Raw genomic sequence first — 19,882 nt, 5'->3', positions numbered from 1 at the left:
CCTGGTGATGAATTTCAATACTGGAAAAGGTTTTACTTTTTAATCATTATTACATAAGACAAAAAACCGTCAAAACTTTTTAGCTAATAAAGAAAAATAGCATTATATGAAATTATGTACATTTAAGAGGTTGGTTAAAGTTTATAACTAAGGTAACTAATTTCAACACATTGAGAAGAAAAAAAAGATGACAAAAGAAAGTAAAGAATGGCACTGAATTTAACTTAATCAAGAGTGCGGTTTCCCTCAACCAGCAGGCATAAAACATGACTACTTTGATGCAATCATACTGGAGGTTTCAATAAGGAAATATAATAAAATCAGGGAAAATCCATCTCTCCTCTCATCCACCCGCTCCGTTGTAACTCTCCCTGTGTGAAGTCTGTAAAGAGCTGATTTGAAACCCATATTTCTCATGATCAAGAAATAGCGATTCTCAAGGAGAAATCTACCTGGAGAAAACCAGGTTTCACTAATTCCGTACCTTGATTTACGGATCCGGGTTTTTCTTAACATTACATTTAAGAAACAATCTTACACGGGAAAGCTGAGTGCAACTTGGTTACTTGAGTGCACGAAGCTCACTGACAGTCCTTTTTGATCTTTCTCTGGCTGTCCACTGATCCCCTCGCTATTTTCCTCCTCACTGACGAGATGATGTGCTCTGTGTAGGAGGCTCCTCCCCAACTGATCGTTTATGTTGTAAGGGGTTGTGGAAGTCATCATCAAGATACTCATGTGTGGGCTTCCCGCACACAGTCTTTATGCTTTTATGCCCCTGTTCTTAGGCCAGTTGGTCAGAGTCCACCCTATGACGAAGATCACGAGATGAGTTTGAAAGCCCCAGAGAAAGCTTTTGTTAAGTTAGTGTTTCCAAGATCAGGAATGAACTTACCAGTTAAGAAAAAAAAGAAAAGTGACAAGTCAGTTGTTGAGAACTGACAATGGGACATATTTATATCTACTGTACACTGTTTTTATGCAGAGATTCCAGCTTATAATGATAAGTATGCACAGTATGTAGTATATAAAGTATGCACAGATATGTTTAATATTTATTCACAGTATAGGTATATTCTTTCGCTGACAGATTTTTTTCAAGCCAAGAAGTAGTAAGAAGAGTAATAATGTGATGCTTTCCCAATAAAGCTGAAGCCATGTGACACCAACATGACTGAAAGCCAGAGCCAATGAGGTGTGCGTTTTCTCCACAATGATGGATTTGCACATACTAGTATTTTCATTCATACAGGTTTTGCCACTGCACTTCAGCAGTGTAGTTCCCTATGTGGACATATTTACATCAACAGACTGGAAAGCCGGAAAGTCTAAATCAAAATATTATCCCAGTGTATTGTTCTGAAGTTTATGCGAAGTTATGTTAATTAAAGTTCTAGCAGAGTTAAAACAAAGGCAACTGGACTTGTGGCGGAACAATTGGATGACTGAGAACCTTCAGAGACATACACCGATCAGTCAAAACATTAAAACCAGTTACCAGTTATAATGTTGTGGTTGATCAATATATGTTAATCAAATGTAGTAGAGTTGGTAGAGTTAAACCATCTCAGTGTTTACATCTACAAGGGAAACCAAAGGTATACTGTTCTAGAAAATTCAAAAAGTATTAAACTGTAAAAATTATATTTCAAACACCACTGTCATTTTTGAACTTGTCCTTCCTCTAATTTGCTTAATCATCCTTGCTCTTCGGATACAGTGAAAGCCAACAAAAAACAGGAATGCATTAAATAGAGATCTTTAGTTCTTAGTTAAGTTCCTGTATTTACATTCTCTGGGTTCATAGTCCTTGGAACTTTTTGGTTGAAATTAGTATGTTAACAGTTAGGTACAAGTATAAACGCAGTATATCAGTATCCCAAATTTTATCTCTAGTACATACATCAAACTTGTACTAAAAGAACACAATTTCTTTTTAGTTTTGAAGTAGTGTACTAACAGTATACCTACATATAGTTGTTTTAGGTACAGATTGGTGTACCAGCAGTTTCCTTTGTACAATGCTAATTGTTTGGCTCCATGACATGCAGTTTGTCCAACATGCTGTACATCTGGATGTTTGTTTGACCAAATGATCAGTATTTCCTACGGTGAACCCTCAAACTGTCACCCAGTGAGAAGCATACAAACCAGTTCTAAGATTACGTTCCCTAGACAAAAGAATATTGTCCTGTGTTACCACCAGCTGATTAAAAATGTTGGTCATACAAACCAGGGGACAATTAGCAAAAAGGAGATGTGAACATGATGACGCAACTTTGGGCATCAGTGTTTCAAATTCGCAGAGCTACATGACGAGTCAGCATGCCAGCTGCAATCACGTAATTGGAGAACTTTGTTGATGTATATGAGTGCAAAGACCATTACTAGAACCATGCAGAGGCTCTCAGGGTGTTGTACTAACTAAAAAAATCTGTTGCACTGTCAATATCCTTTCGAAAAAATACCAACATCCCTCTCAAAGTAAATGTATCAGCTCTTGGTATCTTCTTGTTGGAGAAATTCTAGCAGATGTGTGGAAAAATAAATACGCTCATAGTCATAATGCGTGTCCTATTAAATTTTGATATAAATTTTGATTAAATTTGATATAATTTATGGAAGGTTATTTATATTATGATGCAATATTCAAAGGCATCACTTAAACTATCATTTATATCACCGATATTTTAAGATGATCAACTTAATATTTGTGAATCGGACCTCTAGTATTTGGATCAATTAGTACATGAAAAATATTGTGTAAAACTCAGTAGGCTTCAGCTGTTATTTTAATGTGTCAGACACATATTTCATCAACATGTTCTATCTTCTGCTGCACATCGCAATTTCTGATTTTATCATGGGTTTTCAATAATTAACTGCCACTCTGTAGTGTTTCTGTCATCTCAATCAACAAAAAGTTCAGATCTCAATTAAATCTTTGAGTTTTTGTTTTTACTTTTGTTTGAAATGTAGAAATCTGAAGACAGATTGATTCAATAAAGGATTCAACTAGATTCAAATTTTATAAAATGCTATCTAACCCCAACAGTAGTCACAGGAATAACACCTGATCCTGTTGCCTTTAGTTATTATTTTTTCTAATTGATATTTGAAAGTAACAAGTAAAAATTTTAAAAAGTCTATAATTGTGACCCTGTTTAAAAACATAAATTTTAGGACTTAGTCTTGACTTGGGACTAGTTGATCATTACGTGAGACTTAAATTAAGATATCTTCTTTAAGACTTGACACTTACTTGTGACTTGCAATATAATGTCCTTGTCCCACCTCTGGATTCTAGTAAACAGTAGGAGGACAAGTAACTTTACCTTCCTCTTCTTCAGAAGCAACATGGTGTATATTAAGTGAGAAACTCTTGTGCAAATTTGACTGTGTAACACAACACATAAAAATTTTAAATATTTCCTGTCATAATATCAAATGCTGTGTAGCATTCTAAAGTTCTGTGGTAGTTATACTTACATGAAAAAATGTAAAAGCTTTTAGTAAGGACATAGTGTAATAAACCTCAACAGACATTTCATATTAACCTTTCTCTCTCCCTTGTCTTTTAGAATGAACTGTGGATGTGCATCAACTCTACACTTCCAGGTAAGGGAGAGTGCTAATATGACAGCTGAAAGGTGTAAGATATGTACATTTTTGGACTTTGGCATCTGGTAGTAGTAGTCAAAAAAGACCCCCAAAACCAAAACAGAACTAAAAGGAGAGTAAATATTGGACTTAAGATCACCAGAAACATGACTCTTGGTCAAGACTGACGTTGCTCTGTGTCCGCTGGCTTAGCATGTTTGCTAACATGTTAATCATATCAACTTTATAAGGCTGTCACTTGTCAAACATGTGATGTTCAGCTTGCTATGGACGTCTTCTGATTTGCTTAAAAAAAGGAAAAATTCATAGATACACGCAGCGTCAAAGAGACTACTTTTTTTTTTAACTATTCAGATAGGCATACACTTTTCATTCTCATACTTATTCCTATATTAAAACTTGAGTGAGGGTGAGTCTATCATTGTAAAGGTGATAGAAAATAGCTCAATTCAATGTGGAGACATACTTAAAACCTTTTTCTGGAAGGTTTTTCCAATCTTTCTTATGTGAATAAAGTGATTTTGCATACAGTAAATCAAAAGGTAACACCTTTGACATTCAACCCAAGCTGTATCTTCTGTGTGTATCTGGTTGCATGAGAAGAAATGGTAGCAAGTATAGCTGTGGAAGCTTGGAACAAATCTACCTGTCAGAAGCCTAATTGCTTCCAGATAGGGAGGTATGTTATTCTTACCCTTTTGTGCCCAATAAACACTGACGTTCAGACAGCCTCAGGAGTCTGGGAAAGATTGAACCTGCTAAGGAAAATACCTCCCTCAGATCTTCTCAGACTGAGGGGTATCATCAATTCTCTGATGTTCACCGCATTCCATCAGCTCTTAGCGATTTACTGTGATGGTGTAACCACTTCTTCTCAAGACACTAGCTTCAATTACGATTCCTTAATTTCGTAGAATGCCACAACATTTGCAAAATGCAGTGGCAGTTGTTGAAGCTCATATAAAATATAACATAATTGGGGTGTAACGGTATAGAAATCCACAGTTTGGTCTGTACAGTTACGCTTTGGGGTCACGGAAACAACAGCGGGGAAGACAATAGCAGATAACTTTTTTGCCATTTATTTTGAAAAAATGTAAACACAACTCTTTTGATGAAATGATACATTGAAACATTGGCACATGGCAAGAAGATAAGAACAAATATGTAATATGTCAGTGATGCTTTATTGTTATTATGAAAAGCTCCAATGTGCAGATTCACAAATATAAAGTAAATTAAAAAATGTTGATGAATTTAGTAAATTTTTAGTTAAAATCAACCATTAGGCCAGCAGTGAAGCTTTTTGACATGCAATTCAATAGTCTTTGCTTAACCTTGTACTCAGTCAAGACTCACTCCCAGTTTAACACAGTTCAGTAGTTCTCTGTATCCCTAGATGTTCATCCATCTGGATTAAGAGTGAGAGAGTGGCATGGCAGTGGATAATCCCTGGACTGCAGCTTGTGCTGCTTTATACTGGGCAGCCTTAATGGACTGAATGATGTTCCTGTGAGGGAACATTATTGCGGAGTTTAAACACTGTAATACACGCTTTTGGTTAATGCTGTCTTAAATGGTTAAGCATGTTTCTTTGTCTACATTTTAAGAGACATAATAAATATTATAGCCTCACCAGTACTGGATTTTTTAGGCTAATAACAATATCAATATTTGGTATTTCAGTATTTCAGCTAATACAAACTTTTTCAAACATAATTACATGACATAAGTAACAATCTTGATACAGATCCCTTAGATTAGATTTTTTTTTTTTTTTTTTTTTTTTTTTTAAATGTGTCCAACATTCAGTATGCAGTGAACGGGACCATTTACAATGTCAAAAACAACTTGTCACTGTTCTCTAGTGAATACTGTATCAAATTACCTCAAACCTAGTTTGGCATTTCTGTATAGCAGTTTTTTGTTATTTATCCTCCGACTTATAGAGCAATAGCAATAAATCAACAATAAGATAATATCGGTGTGCCTGAGTTATCAGACTAGCTCTAAATAAAAGTGTGTGAGCTAAACTCCATAAAATAAATACACATTTGATTTTTTGATTCTGTGGATTTTGATTTGTCTCCAGGAGTATCCAGAAAGTCAGATGGCTGGGTGGGGCTGGGCTGCTGTGAGCTGGCTATCTCTGCTGAGTGTCGCAGGGAATGCAGACAGGTGAGGAATTGTAAATAGAGTATGTCCAGCTTTTTTTTTTTTTTTCGGAGGATGACTGCCCTAACAGCTCAGACCTTTATTCATGTTTAGGTTAGGTTCATCTCTGATGTTTTTTCTGTTCTGTTTTCATGAGAGAGTTTGCCTGCTTTGATTTTATGCCCTTTCCCCTTACAGGCATCATCGAAAAATGATATAACAAAAGTATGCAAAAAAGTCACAGAGGTAAGTCCAAGAGTTTCAGAGAAGTAAAACCAATTCAGTAGCTGCAGGTTACCTGGTTCTGTCAGCTTTATTTAACATCTGTAACTATTTAAAAATGAATGAAAGATCCAAATTAAGGATATACCGAAGTTGTCTTATTCTTACATAACCAAATAAAAATTAAGAACAAATAGAAGGATATATTACTACCACTATTCGTAATACCTTTACTTCTACAACAGATTTTTACTGCTCATACAACTACTGTGAAAAATAAAATGATACTAATAGGTGTCTATTTTACATATTCTAAGTTTTCTTCAAGTGAAAACAAAATAAATAACATTGTTAAAAAACAACACAAATTGCAAAAAAGAAAGAAAATTGATAACGAAAAATCCACGCAACTTCTAGAAAATTAACTAATTTTATATTAGTCTTGATGAAAAGATAGAGCAGCTGTTCCTGACTTGGGGTGGGGAACCCAAGCGGGGTCCCACTATTAAACTGAGGGGTCACAAAATGAATGAGAAATATTTAAAAAACACATTTCTGCTGCTGCTGCAAAAAAAATATGTTTATTTTTTTATGACTTTTATCAAATTTTGTTGTCTTTCCTTTATCTGCTGGATACTTCCACCTCTTCAGGCCTCTAAAAATCCCTCAGATGAAACAATCTGAGACGGAAAAATCTTTTGGGTTGAACCGCTCATCACTCACAGTAGCCTTGTATGTAGTCATTGTAAGCAGTCAAAAAGGTTGGAAACCACTGAGATAGAGCTTTAACTATGCTTTTTTGGTTTTACACTATGTTAAAATAGTGAGTTAGCTGAAAAGTAGTGGCCAGTATCACAACAGTTTTTCTCTTCTCATTCTAGAATTCCCTCTACAGCTGCATCACCAAAAATGAAAGTAAGTTATTACTCACATACACAAGATGAAGAGTGAAGAAGCCAACAAATGCAAACATTGATCTCATCTCTCCCTCCAGCCAATAAATAAATAAACCCCTGGAGCACATCACTATATTTTCGGACCAATAGATGGACTTGTTTGTATTCTTTCTCTGTTTGTTTCTCTCTCTGTCTCATTCTTGCACTGTCACACATACATACATGTAAATACACAACATGCACAGATGCACACAGATAGCAGAGACATGTTATTTGGAGGCAGGATATGAGGTCAGTAACTTCCTCTGGAGAGGTCTAATGAGTGTCAATCTGCCTTAGCCAGAATAATGAAATCTGAGGAGGCTCAAGGATTTGAGCTCTGAATTAAACATACGTTATATTTGTCCAGTCATTGCCACAAAAAAATGAATGGGGTGTGTGTGTGTGTGTGTTTTCCTCCAGTGGGCTCCACATGTTGCAGCTATGCAGGACGTCACACCACCTGTAGGGAGTACTGCCAGGCCATCTTCAGGACCGACTCAACGCCCACTGTGTCTCAGATCAACGCTGTCAAAGAGTATTGTCAGAGTCACAGCGCTCAGCTGCTCAGCTGTGTCAGCAACTTCACCAAGTCTTACCCCATACGCAGCCCTATAGACAGTAAGTTAATCTATACTCTACACTGTTGACAGCCAATACTCTTCTCTACTGCAATGATGGATTCAACACACAAAAGTAGACTTTTTTTTTATGATGGCAATATCTGATGGGAGTTCTCCTAAAGATATACTCCATCAGAAATCATAGACACTGCCTGCGGAAATGAAAGCTGGTTACAATTAACAGTTACAATTAATATTAATTGTGACCCATAGTCTTAGCAAAATATCTGCTTTAACATCCACAGACACTTCTCAAACCACTTCTGCAGCATAAACCACATCTCTTCCTTTATTTTTTTATACTCTAGTTTGTTCTCTTTTCCACAATACACTAAACTTTCAAAACTAGGGATTACTCTAATGACCAATTTCCCTGTCGATTAAACGTAAATTTAAAATAAGTCTAGTTGACTTATCTAAAAGTACGAAAACACTCAGAAAACAGTCAAAATTGAGAAAAATTGAATCTATATTGTTATCTTTTCACACCGAGCGGGATCCCAGTATCTGCACGTAAACAATGTTATATGAGTTTGTAAAGTGTGGCTCATGTTATTGTGCTAACACCAGCAGCCTTCTTTTCTTGCAGGTTAATATCCACATGCCTGTTATGAATGTGGTTATGCGTTGCTCCAGTTGAGTGGTTATATGCCAGTTTATTCTGACAGCCAAATCGCACTGGGTTTACTAGATGTCATCTGTTTTACTTACCACCTTGCTGGTTTGCAACTTCCGGACATCAGCGTGGGGAGAGGGGGGCTGCTGTCTGCCGGGGTTGCAGCCCCAGCTATTGGCGGGCGGTTGCATCTTTGATGCAACAGTTAACCAGCGTTGTACATTAATAAAATATTAATAATTAGTTTAACCATCTAGTATTTATGGTGCAAACTAGCGAGGGTGGCAACATTTAATCATTCAGTCGACTTATCACGCACATCCTAAATTAAATCAATAGTCAGGTCCCATATGAACATCAAAACAGGTTTGCTTGCTGTAATCATTCCACCTGCTCATTCTCGCCATCATGCTTGAGATGTAAGTAATGGGGGACAAAAAGACAAAGACAAAAGGTACTAAAAACACTTGATTTGAAGTCAGTCTGCTGAAGCTTCTTATAGATTTAAGATAAACTTGATTTTCTTCCCCATCACCTAAATTGGAAGCATGTTAAAAAGGGAATATGGGCACCTCACTATCGTTTTTAGACAGACTTGAAAAAATGTGAACATATCCTTTAAGTCAATAAATACATTAGAAATCACCTCTATTCTTTATATGAGGATGTTCTTGGTGTTATTTATGTCAGAAGACATATATATATATGTATGCATGTATGTGTGTATGTATGTATGTATGTATGAATATGTTTATATATATATATATATATATATGTGTATATATATATATATATATATATATATATATATATATATATGTGTGTATATGTATATATATGTTTGTATGTATGTATATGTATATATATGTATGTATATGTATATATGTATATATATGTATGTATCTATATATGTACGTATGCATATAGAAGAAAAAAAAAATCCCCCCCATCCACCCACCCATGGTGTGTCTTCCTCAAGCTCGGGTCTTCTACCAGAGGCCTGGGAGTTTGAGGGTTCTGCGCAGTATCTTAGCTGTTCCTAGGACTGCGCTCTTCTGGACAGAGACCTCAGATGTTGTACCCGGAATCTGCTGGAGCCATTCTCCCAGTTTGTGGGTCACAGCCCCCAGTGCTCCAATTACCACTGGCACCGCTGTTGCCTTTACTCCCCACATCTTTTCTAGCTCCTCTTTCAGCCCTTGGTATTTTTCGATTTTCTCGTGTTCCTTCTTCTTGATGTTGTTGTCGCTTGGGATTGCTACATCTATCACTATTACCTTCTTCTGTTTTTTGTCAATCAAGATGATGTCCGGTTGGTTAGCCATCATCAGTTTGTCAGTCTGGATCTGGAATCTGTACACTATGCCAGCCACTTGGTTATGGCGTTCCATGTACGGTGTTCCTGCCTGCATCATACACCCCGCTACTATGTGCTGAACTGTCTCAGGAGCATCTTTGCACAACCTGCACCTGGGGTCCTGTCTGGTCTGGTAGATCCCCGCCTCTATTGATCTTGTACTGACTGCCTGTTCTTGTGCCGCCATGATTAGTGCTTCTGTGCTGTCCTTCAGTCTAGCCTTTTCCAGCCACTGGTAGGATTTTTTGATATCAGCCACTTCTTCTATCTGTCGGTGGTACATGCCGTGTAGGGGCTTGCCCCCTCCATGATGGTTCTTCCTCCTCCTCTGCATCATCAGGTTTCTGCTGCCTGAGGTATTCACTTAGCAGTTCATCTTTGGGGGCCATCTCCCTGATGTATTACCTGGATGTTGGTTGTTTCGTCCTGGACAGTGGCTCTGATGCTCACCAGTCTCCCAGTCTTATTATACCAGCGGGGTATCTGATGACTGGCAGGGCGTACGTGTAGATGGTCCATATCTTCTTCTTCCCATTCAGCTGACTTTTCAGGACCTGCCTTACTCTGTGTAGGTATTTGGCTGTGGCTGACTTCCTTGCGGCGTCCTCAAGGTTCCCATTTGCCTGTAGGATCCCAAAGTATTTGTAGCTGTCCTGAACATCAATGCTGCCTTCTGGTAGTTCAACCCCCTCCGTTCTGATCATCTTCCCTCTCTTCGATAACATCTGACCACACTTATCTAGTCTGAATGACATTCCGCTGTCGTTGCTGTAGATCCTGGTGAGGTGGATCAGTGAGTCGATGTCTCGCTCATTCCTGGCATACAGCTTGACCTCATTCATGTAGAGGAGGTGACTGATGGTTGTTCCGCTTCAGAACTGGCACCCGTAGCCATTTTTTGAGATGATCTGGCTGAGGGGGTTCAGGCCTATGCCAAACAGCAGCGGGAAAAGTGCATCACCTTGGTATATGCTGCACTTGATGGTAAGTAGTGCAATAGGCTTTGAGCTGGCTTCCAGAGTTGTTTTCCACAGCCCCATTGAGTTCTTGATGAAGGGTCTTAGTGTCCTGTTGATTTTGTACATGTCCAAGCATTCCGGTATCCTTGTGTGTGGCATAGAGTCATAGGCCTTCTTGTAGTCAATCCAGGCGGTGCACAGGTTGGTCTGCCTGGTCTTGCAGTCTTGGGTGACTGCTATATCGACCAGTAGCTGGTGCTTGGCACCCCTGGTATTACTACCAATTCCTTTCTGGGCCCTGCTCATGTATTGGGCCATGTGGCTATTCATCTTAGCCGCTATGATGCCTGACAGGAGCTTCCATGTTGTACAGAGGCAGGTTATTGGCCAGTAGTTGGATGGGATCTTGCCCTTCTGGGGGTCCTTCATGATCAGGACTGTCCGCCCTTGGGTTAACCACTCTGGGTGCATCCCATCCATCAGCAGCTGGTTCATTTGTGCTGCTAGGCGTTCATGGAGTGCAGTCAGTTTCTTTAGCCAGTAGATGTGGATCATGTCTGGGCCCGGTGCTGTCCAGCTCTTCATACCTGACACTCGCTCTTGGATGTCTGCCATTGTAATGGTTACTGGATATAGTTCTGGAAGATTGCTGTGGTCTGCTTTTAGATTGACTAGCAACTGAGCATTGGTGTTATGTGATGCCTCCTGCTCCCATATGCTCTTCCAGTATTGTTCAGTCTCAGCCCTGGGAGGATCTGTTCTCATGTTATTACCTTGCCACTGAGAGTACACTTTGGATGGTTTGGTGGAGAACATCCTATTTATTATCCTGGCTTGTGCTTCTCCTTTGTATCTCTTCAGGGAGGTAGCCAGAGCTGTGAGCCTTTGCTTGGCAGTCTCCAGTGCCTCAGGTATAGGCAGCTTGTTGTACTTCCTGGGTATCCCTTTCGTCCTCACACCTTGCTGTAGCTCTGAGAGTTGACTAACTTCTCTCTGTGTTGCCTTGATCTTGGCCTCCAGCCTCCTTCTCCATGGGGGGTAATGCTCTTTGTGGCTTATGGTGTTCATCTTGTAGCCAAGCATCTCTAGGATCACTGTTGCTGTGGTGTATATCAGCTGATTGGTCTCAGTTACTGTCCTAGTAGGGATAGTACGTAGCGCAGCATTCACATCCTCTAGCAGCCTTTCAGAGGGTACTTTGTCACTTAGCTTTGGTAATCAGCTCCGGGAGTGCCGGGTTCCCAGCTTAGTCATGATAGTCATTCTTAGGTCAGTTGCACTTGTGTTAAGGTCGTAAGGGCTTGTTGGGACTTGGTACCCAATCTCGGAGTCGGGGAAGGATGATGATCTCTCCCCTCTGACCTGTTGTCCTGGCTCCCCCTTGCCGTAGCATGTTCGTTGTACCTCATCAATCTCTAGTTGTGATAGCAGTTTCCGTTTGCGGATGTTGGAACACTGAGCTAGTAATTGCTTCTTTGTCAGCTTAGATGTTGGGTTTCAAAGCATCCATATATCCCACAATCTCTGCATGTAGCCCCTCTCATTGGGGTTACTTGTATAGTAGCATTCCAACAGATCCCTATTCTCTGCCCTGCTCCATCTATGTCTTGTTCCAGTAGCCCATTTCTCATCAGGGTGTCCTGGTTCCCCAACACCTGACACGGACCTTGTTATATATATAAATATATATATATATTAATATATGTGTGTGTATATATATATATATATATATATTAATATTAATATATGTATATATATGTATGTATGTAATGAGTGTACATACACTTACAGTTGAATGACAACTAGGCAACTCCATCTGCTGAGGAAAATCATCAAGCATGAGCCATTAATAAAGCCTGCACATTTCCTCCAATTGTACTTTCTTTTTCTTTTTGATTTCATGTTCTCTCAATCCATCTTTTTGGATTGCTTTTCTTCGCTTGGGAAACACCCTCGTAATGGAAACTACTGGTCATCTCTGCTTTCAGCAAACTATTACTTGGGAAATTGGCAACTTCCTGAACCATGACTTCAAAAGCAAGCCGTTGTTTATAGGGGAACATAATAATTTCTAATATAAATGACAAAACAAGTACAAATATTTTCCATCACAGCGGTCTCAGAAAATGTAAGGTTGCAATTATATCCTCAAAGGCAAAGTGCGAAAAGGTGATCAGACGCACACAAGAACTATAGACACTCTTGACAGATTGTTATATGAATTTTTCTATTGTTGGAGCTATATTTATCATGTTATAGGACATTTTCAAGCAGTCCATCCATCCTTCACATCCAGGTCTGTACTGCTGTGACCGGGCAGAGGCTACCCACTGTCAGGTAGCTTGCCGGAGAATTCTTCGCACCATGAGCACAGAGCATGAGATCATGGAGGGTTTGATCGAGGAGTGTGGCTCCCAACCCCTCCCTCAGGAACCCATGTGGCAGTGCTTTCTGGGCAGCGCCCACCCTCCTGCCCCACCAGAGGAGGAGACCCCCCATCCCGCCAAGATGGACTGTGCCAAACTCCACTGCTGCTCCAAGGCCAACACCTCACTCTGCCGGTACAGCACACTGCTAAGCACTTCACATCCTCCAGTAGATTTATGCCATGTATTCCAAGTTAGAGTACAGGCTGAAGTTAAATGCATAGGTTTTTCTTGTTCTAAACCAGATTCTGTACTCTATTTTGACAGGGATATGTGTCAAGAGATCAGCACTAACTGGGGCAGCCAGACGTGGCAGGATTTCGACCAGCTGTGTGAGTACAACCTGGTGGAGACAGAGCTCATCAACTGCCTGGCTGATGTCAGAGAACCCTGCCAACTGGGCTGCAAGGACCTCACCTACTGCACCAACTTCAACAACAGGTCAGACTCCTGCCATTCAACAAGGTTAAACTGATGGGAGGTTTTCATGGTAGCTTGCTTCTCTTCTCAATACTCTTTTTGTCATTTACGAGTCATCCTCATATCACTCATATCACTGCTGAAGTTTGTATGGACATGTAACAGATGGTTAGACTTCCTTGCAGCCATCTCCAAAACAACAGAAGTGAATACAATAAAGTTCTTAATTAGTTTAGTAGAAGAGCAACTTAACATCCTGTTTTAATGTTGTTACCTTGTTCTAGCAAGACTACTAGTTAAGGGTTTTAGAAATAATATTTAATAATAACACAGCATTTACAAGTCAACTGATATTTCAGCCAGTTTCATCTCTTTGTCTTTTCTTCTGCTGTCATGTATTACTCTTCAACGGACAGTTCAGCTGCTTCCCTTTCCTACATTTCAACTGACATTTTAACTGCTTTCAGCGCACACATACAGCTGTAATATCAAACTTTCAGTCTACACATGCATTGACACCTCAACTGAGTCTTACTCTTCAGCTGACAGTTCAACAATTTCGCTTATTAGTTTACAATTCAACTGACTTTAATTTCTGATTCTAAATTGATTTCATCTCTTACATTACAACTGACAGTTTAACTGCTTTTAGTGCTTTAACATCAAATGATGTTTCATTTGCTTTCAATGCTTAGATATTAACTGACGATTCAGTTGATTTTAAATTGTACACTTCAGCTGTTCAACTACTTTCAGCTCTTTCATGCACGCTCCACTGCTTACAGAGATTAAACTTGAAACTAAAATTTCAAATGATTTAGACCTCACATTTCAACTGACACCTCAAATCCTTTCAGGGATTCAATTTCAACTGAAATTTCAACTCATGTAAGTGCTTCAACTTAAAACTCAACACCCATACAATATTTCATATGCAAAAAAAACAAACAAAAAAATTTTTTCAACCCGTTTACAGTGTTTACACCTGCAATTTTGAGGACAAGCGACACACTTAAATATTCTTCAGTTTGTATCAACATTAATCTTTTAATTGTACATGGGAACTTCTATGTGAAAATGCAAAGAGAAAGAGAGAAACAAATTCACAGAGAGCCAAAAAAAAGAGAGATTTATATTGAACCCACAGTGACCCTGGAGTTATCAGTACCACAACATGTTTTACACACTGTCTACAGGAGGGGCCAAAGGCCAAAGGAACGACTTCAAAGGCTGCACTGGGAAGTCACACTAACACACACACATCAAAACAAACTCAAATATTCTTCACATATACACACAGCGGTCTGCTGATCACCTGGTGAGTGAGGCAACCACAAAGTCTCACAGCCACTTTTAGAGCATTCTGAAAAGCCTAGGTCATGTTTTGCACCAGAGAGGAGAAGTGCATTTAATTTTCGATTCAAATGAATGTAAAGTCTGAATATCAAACATACTAAATAGAAGTCATGGAAAAATGATGTAGTATAGTTTGTTGAAACATTTGGTATTTATGTTAACAACAAATGTACCTATAAATTCCTTGGACCTTTATGCGGCTCTGTGAGGAGACTTCATTATCCCTTAACATGCTGAACATATCCAGAAAACTTAATGATCTGCTCACTCAGTGTGAACAGATCATTAACCCCATCTGAGGGAAGGAGCTAATAGACATTTATACTTATTTTAATAGAAACATTTTCAAGAAAGTGACAATATTCAGGCATCAACAGAACACTTGAGTGAGATTGGCACTTAAAATTTAAACAAATTGGCTACAATGGCTTTTGGACTTGACACACCTACTGCGTAAAAAGCATTGATCTTTGTTTATCATGAAGAGAAACATATGACTTCAGCAATAAGCAGAACTCTTGGCCCAGATGGTGGCAGAACCCACACCGTAACTCCCGGTTACATCTCATCATAATGCACATGTACAGACTGCACATAGTACAGTTTCTTTCAAACACTTCCGTCACCACACAAATACAATTAGAGTGGATGCAATTTGGTTGTGCTTCCCATTTTGTTTTTGTGACTCCTGTTCAGTTTTTATTATGTCATTTTTAATTCACCTCCAATGTGTTGGGGTGGAGGACATACACCGATCAGTCACAACATTACAACCAGTTACCAGTTTTAATGTTGCGGCTCATCTGTGAAAATCTCAGAAATTCAGAAAAACCCCAAAATTTTAAAACCTGGACAAATCAAATCAAAACTATCTGTATGAATAGATACCACTAATGGCCAAGTAGAAAAAGATTAAGAGTCTACAGGCATGTTAGCCCCCCTTTGAGGTTGTACTTTAGCAGAATGGTGCTTGGAGCTAAATACTAAATGGTAGTTTTGGACAAAAAGTGAAATGAATAGAAATTTTGATCTGATTCATTGTTATATGAAAAATCAGGGGATTAACAAAGTGATTAGGATTCATCCTCTAAGGACAATTCATGTCTATACAAAATGTCAAGTCAAGCCATCCAGTATTTGATCTATTTAAGTCTGGACCAAAGTGTTGAACCAATCAACTGAAACTGCCATCCCTAGAGCCATAATGCCGTGGCTAAAATTTAGGTTAACTGACCCTTTAATATCCACTACTCACCCATCATCCTTGCCACTTAAAGGCATTTATAGTGTGTGTGTGTGTGTGTGTGTGTGTGTGTGTGTGTGTGTGTGTGTGTGTGTGTGTGTGTGTGTGTGTGTGTGTGTGTGTGTGTGTGTGTGTGTGTGTGTGTGTGTGTGTGTGTAAAAATATATTTATATATACATATATATGTGTTTGTATTCACACATAAGTTTCAGTTTCAATTCACATAAGTAGTCAGAACCTTTGCTATGACACTTGAAATTTAGCTCTGCTGTTTCTACATCTTGATTGGAGTCCACCTATGGTAAATTCAATTGATTGGATATGATTTGGAAAGGCTCACACCTGTCTATTTAAGGTGTCACAGCTGACAATGCATATCGGAGCAAAAACCAAGCCATGAGGTTGAAGGAACAACCTCAACTCAGAAACAGAATTGTGTCAAGGCATAGATCTGTGGAAGGCTACAAAAAGGTTTTTTTAGGTCTCCAAGAACACATAATTCTTCAATGCAAGAAGTTTCGAACAACCAGCACTCTTGCTAGAGCTTGCCACCTGGCCAAACTGAGTAATTGGGGGAGAAGGTCCTTGGTAAGAGAGGTGACCAAGAAGCCGATGGTCACTATGACTGAGCTCCAGAGATCCTGTGTGAAGATGGGAGAAACTTCCAGAATGACAATCATCACTGCAACAGTCCACTGATCTGGGCTTTATGGCAGAGTGGCCAGATGGAAGACACATGAAAGCCCTGTTGAAGTTCTTCTCACACTGTGAGAAACAAGATTCTCTAGTCTGATGACAACAAGATTGAACTGTTTGGCCTCAGTTCTAAGCATCATGTCTTGATGAAACCAGGCACTGCTCATCACCTGCCCAATACCATCCCAGTGAAGCATGGCAGTGGCAGCATCATGCTGTGAGGGTGTTTTTCAGCAGCAGGGACAGCAGAATGATCAGGGTTGAGGGAAAGCTGAATGGAGCAAAGTACAGAGATATCCTGAATGAAAACCTGGTCCAGAGCACTCAGGACCAACAGTACATGACCCTAAGCACACAATCAAGTCAACAAAAGAGTGGATTTGGGACAACTCTGTGAATGTCCTTGAGTGGCCCAGCCAGAGCCCTGACTTGACCCCAATCGACATCTCTGGAGAGGACTAAAAATGGCTGTCCACGGACGGTCCCCATCAAACCTGACAGAGCTTGAGAGGATCTGCAGAGAAGAGCCTCGACTGAGTCTAAGCCACCACCTCCATCTGCAAAATGGTGCATTAGTCTTTATCATCAGGAAAATGCCCTAAAAATAAAAAATGAGTCATCAGACTAAATCTCAAGGTAAAGGGGGATATCCCTGTTCAGGATTGTCCCACTTGCAGGTAGGGAAAAAAAGCCTTATATCATAGTCTCCTCCTGACAGCATCTTAGAGCGTCCTTGTCACTTTTTCTGATTTGGAAAGTTACAATAATTGTCAGACCAAAACATGTGGGTGGAGAGGTGATTTCATATGCTGTTCAATGATCCAAACTGAAAAGCATTTAATTTGAAGCATACTAACTCCTACATTCATGTTAAACTTGGACAAGTTTCACTAAGTTTACGGTATGGGATACTTAGTACATACTTTACCAGGTTAATGACGAATAAATGTATGTATTTCCATTTATATGTGACAACATAGGATATGGCTGCTAACAAGAACATTCAGTGGAATTTAAGCCTGGCATTAAAACCAGTTACCGGTTTTAATGTTGTGGCTGAATATGTACATGCTGTATGGGCTCGAAAATGCAGTAATTAGAGAATGCCTGAAAAACCTTTTGGTGGTCTGCATACATGGACATGTTGACAAATTTGTCGGTGTGTTTAGTCTTCACATACATCTACTCTAGGTCTGCATGCTCCCTCACAGACATGGGCCAACAGATTTTACATCATGTGGATCCTTGTGGCCATGCAAATGTGAATGCTAAAAATCTAGTTTAATGCATCCGTTGGATGGTGGTGTGCATTGCTGTCTGCCATATTGCCTTTTTTGATACTAACACTGAAGGTGCCAAAGTCTGAAACTCTTTTTTAACTTTGCAAATCACACTGCAAATTACAGCACAAACCACATCATCTTTTATTGTTTTCATATTTATAGTTATAATGTTTTGGTGATGGAGTTTAAACTCTTATCTGCACTTTTATTATAGTACAACAGTAAAATAGATTTGCTAACATGAAACATGATGTGATGAAAAACCAAACATACAATTTTCAAGCAAACCTTACTAAGCATACTTTATTGGAAATTAATAGAAACAAATTGCTAACTGGATGGGTAGCAATTTGGGGTGGATGGGGGTTTTCTCATGTACCTCTATGCCTGAAATGTAGACTATATTTGTCTTTCCTGATTAACTGCTTAGACTGCCATTCATTACTGAACAATAGAAAGATCTTTAGTGAGTTGCTTTTAATAAGAATTGCTTATTGCCCCATTTAGCATAGTTTTGGTTTGAAAGAAAAACCACTGTTCACCATTTTGGGGTTGAATAAAGTTAAGGATCCAGGGTTACACACACATTACAGACACACAACATACACACTTACAGACATACACAATTACTTCAAGCTAAACAAGCAGCCACTCATCAAGAGCAAATGGAATGATGGAACCACACCCAGAACTTCTGCCTGAAACCTTCTCCCTTTAAACCACCAATTAGCTGACTCACTTACCCACCAAACAGACATCAAAGACACTTCCTGGTGCAGTGGAAGAAGAAAGCAATCCTCACATTATCAAAAGGGACATGAGCTCTCTCTGTAAGGCCTGCAGATCAGACATCTACATGGCTACAGCTGCAAGCAGAGCTTGTTTTGCAAAAAGCCAGTTGCAGGAGTTGAGATACTGACCACAAGTTTGTTTGTTTTTTCTTGAGCAAAACGTGCAAACAAATGTTTATTTCACTTTTAGTTCTTGTAAAGATACTTCTGTCTTTCTCTACTCGCAGGCCGACAGAGCTGTTCCGCAGCTGTAACGTCCAGTCAGACCAGGGTGCCATGAACGACATCAAGCTGTGGTCCAATGGAACAATCAAGATGCCGTTCATGAACATCCCAGTGCTGGACATCAGGAAGTGTCTACCGGACAAGTGGAAGGCTGTAGCGTGTTCCCTGCAGATCAAACCCTGCCACAGCAAGTTCAGAGGGAGTGTCATATGCAAGTAGGTTTACTACAATTCAACATTTAAGTCCTAACCATTCATTCTACAATTTTCTAATGTAGATGTAAATAGGGTCATCTGTATATAAACTGGAGGTATGCAGCCTGTTGATTGTAGCTCTTAATCTTAGAGCTCACTGTGGCTGCTCGTTCTCATTCCATTACTCTCATTCCATTCTCTGTATAGATAGGCTTAAATGTGAAAAATTATTTTATGTTATGTTAAGCAGTGTTACACTGTACAGTATGTACAGGCTTGTTCTGTTTTTTTGTTCTTTTATCTTTTATCTTTCCTCAGGTCAGATTGTGTGGAAATCCTGACACAGTGTGGGGACAGGAAACGTTTCCATGAAGGACAAACACCAGAGAGGATCTGTGAACTGCTCTCGCCCATTGATGACCCAGAACGTTGCATCCCCCTCCACAGATACCTCAGTGAGTTACTACATACCGTACATATTCCTCAGGGGGACTTGAAATATCAGTGTTGATTCGCAATTATTATTTCCTGTAGTGAGATGCAGAAGGGATCAATTATATATGGAAATACCAAAACAGATGCACTACTTTAAGTAGGAGAAAAATACATTAAAACAATTCAATTTAAAATTTTGTATCTATACTGCTTTCAGTCTTTGGATTGTGCTCATTCAGCCAGATCTGCAAGTAAATTGATTTGTGGCCACAAGAGGGCAGAGGAACACAGAAATCCAGAAGCTGACAGACACAACACTTGCATTA

General features: G+C 39.3%; 1 protein-coding gene across 1 annotated transcript in view; it reads left to right on the top strand.

Annotated features, from left to right (window-relative positions):
• The window catches only part of reck (reversion-inducing-cysteine-rich protein with kazal motifs), a 98,719-nt gene that overhangs the window by 34,094 nt on the left and 44,743 nt on the right, over positions 1-19,882 (top strand). Inside the window, exons 4-12 of the mRNA XM_040126884.1 lie at positions 3,582-3,618; positions 5,714-5,799; positions 5,974-6,021; positions 6,879-6,912; positions 7,356-7,553; positions 12,784-13,048; positions 13,181-13,354; positions 18,930-19,142; positions 19,440-19,576. Of these exons, the coding sequence (XP_039982818.1) occupies positions 3,582-3,618; positions 5,714-5,799; positions 5,974-6,021; positions 6,879-6,912; positions 7,356-7,553; positions 12,784-13,048; positions 13,181-13,354; positions 18,930-19,142; positions 19,440-19,576 (1,192 nt within the window). The remainder of the gene's footprint in view (positions 1-3,581; positions 3,619-5,713; positions 5,800-5,973; positions 6,022-6,878; positions 6,913-7,355; positions 7,554-12,783; positions 13,049-13,180; positions 13,355-18,929; positions 19,143-19,439; positions 19,577-19,882) is intronic.

The sequence above is a fragment of the Xiphias gladius genome, chromosome 5, assembly GCF_016859285.1.
Source record: "Xiphias gladius isolate SHS-SW01 ecotype Sanya breed wild chromosome 5, ASM1685928v1, whole genome shotgun sequence".
Lineage (NCBI taxonomy): Eukaryota > Metazoa > Chordata > Actinopteri > Istiophoriformes > Xiphiidae > Xiphias > Xiphias gladius.
The sequence above is the reverse complement of the archived record's forward strand: the minus strand, read 5'-3'. Positions and strand labels throughout refer to the sequence as shown.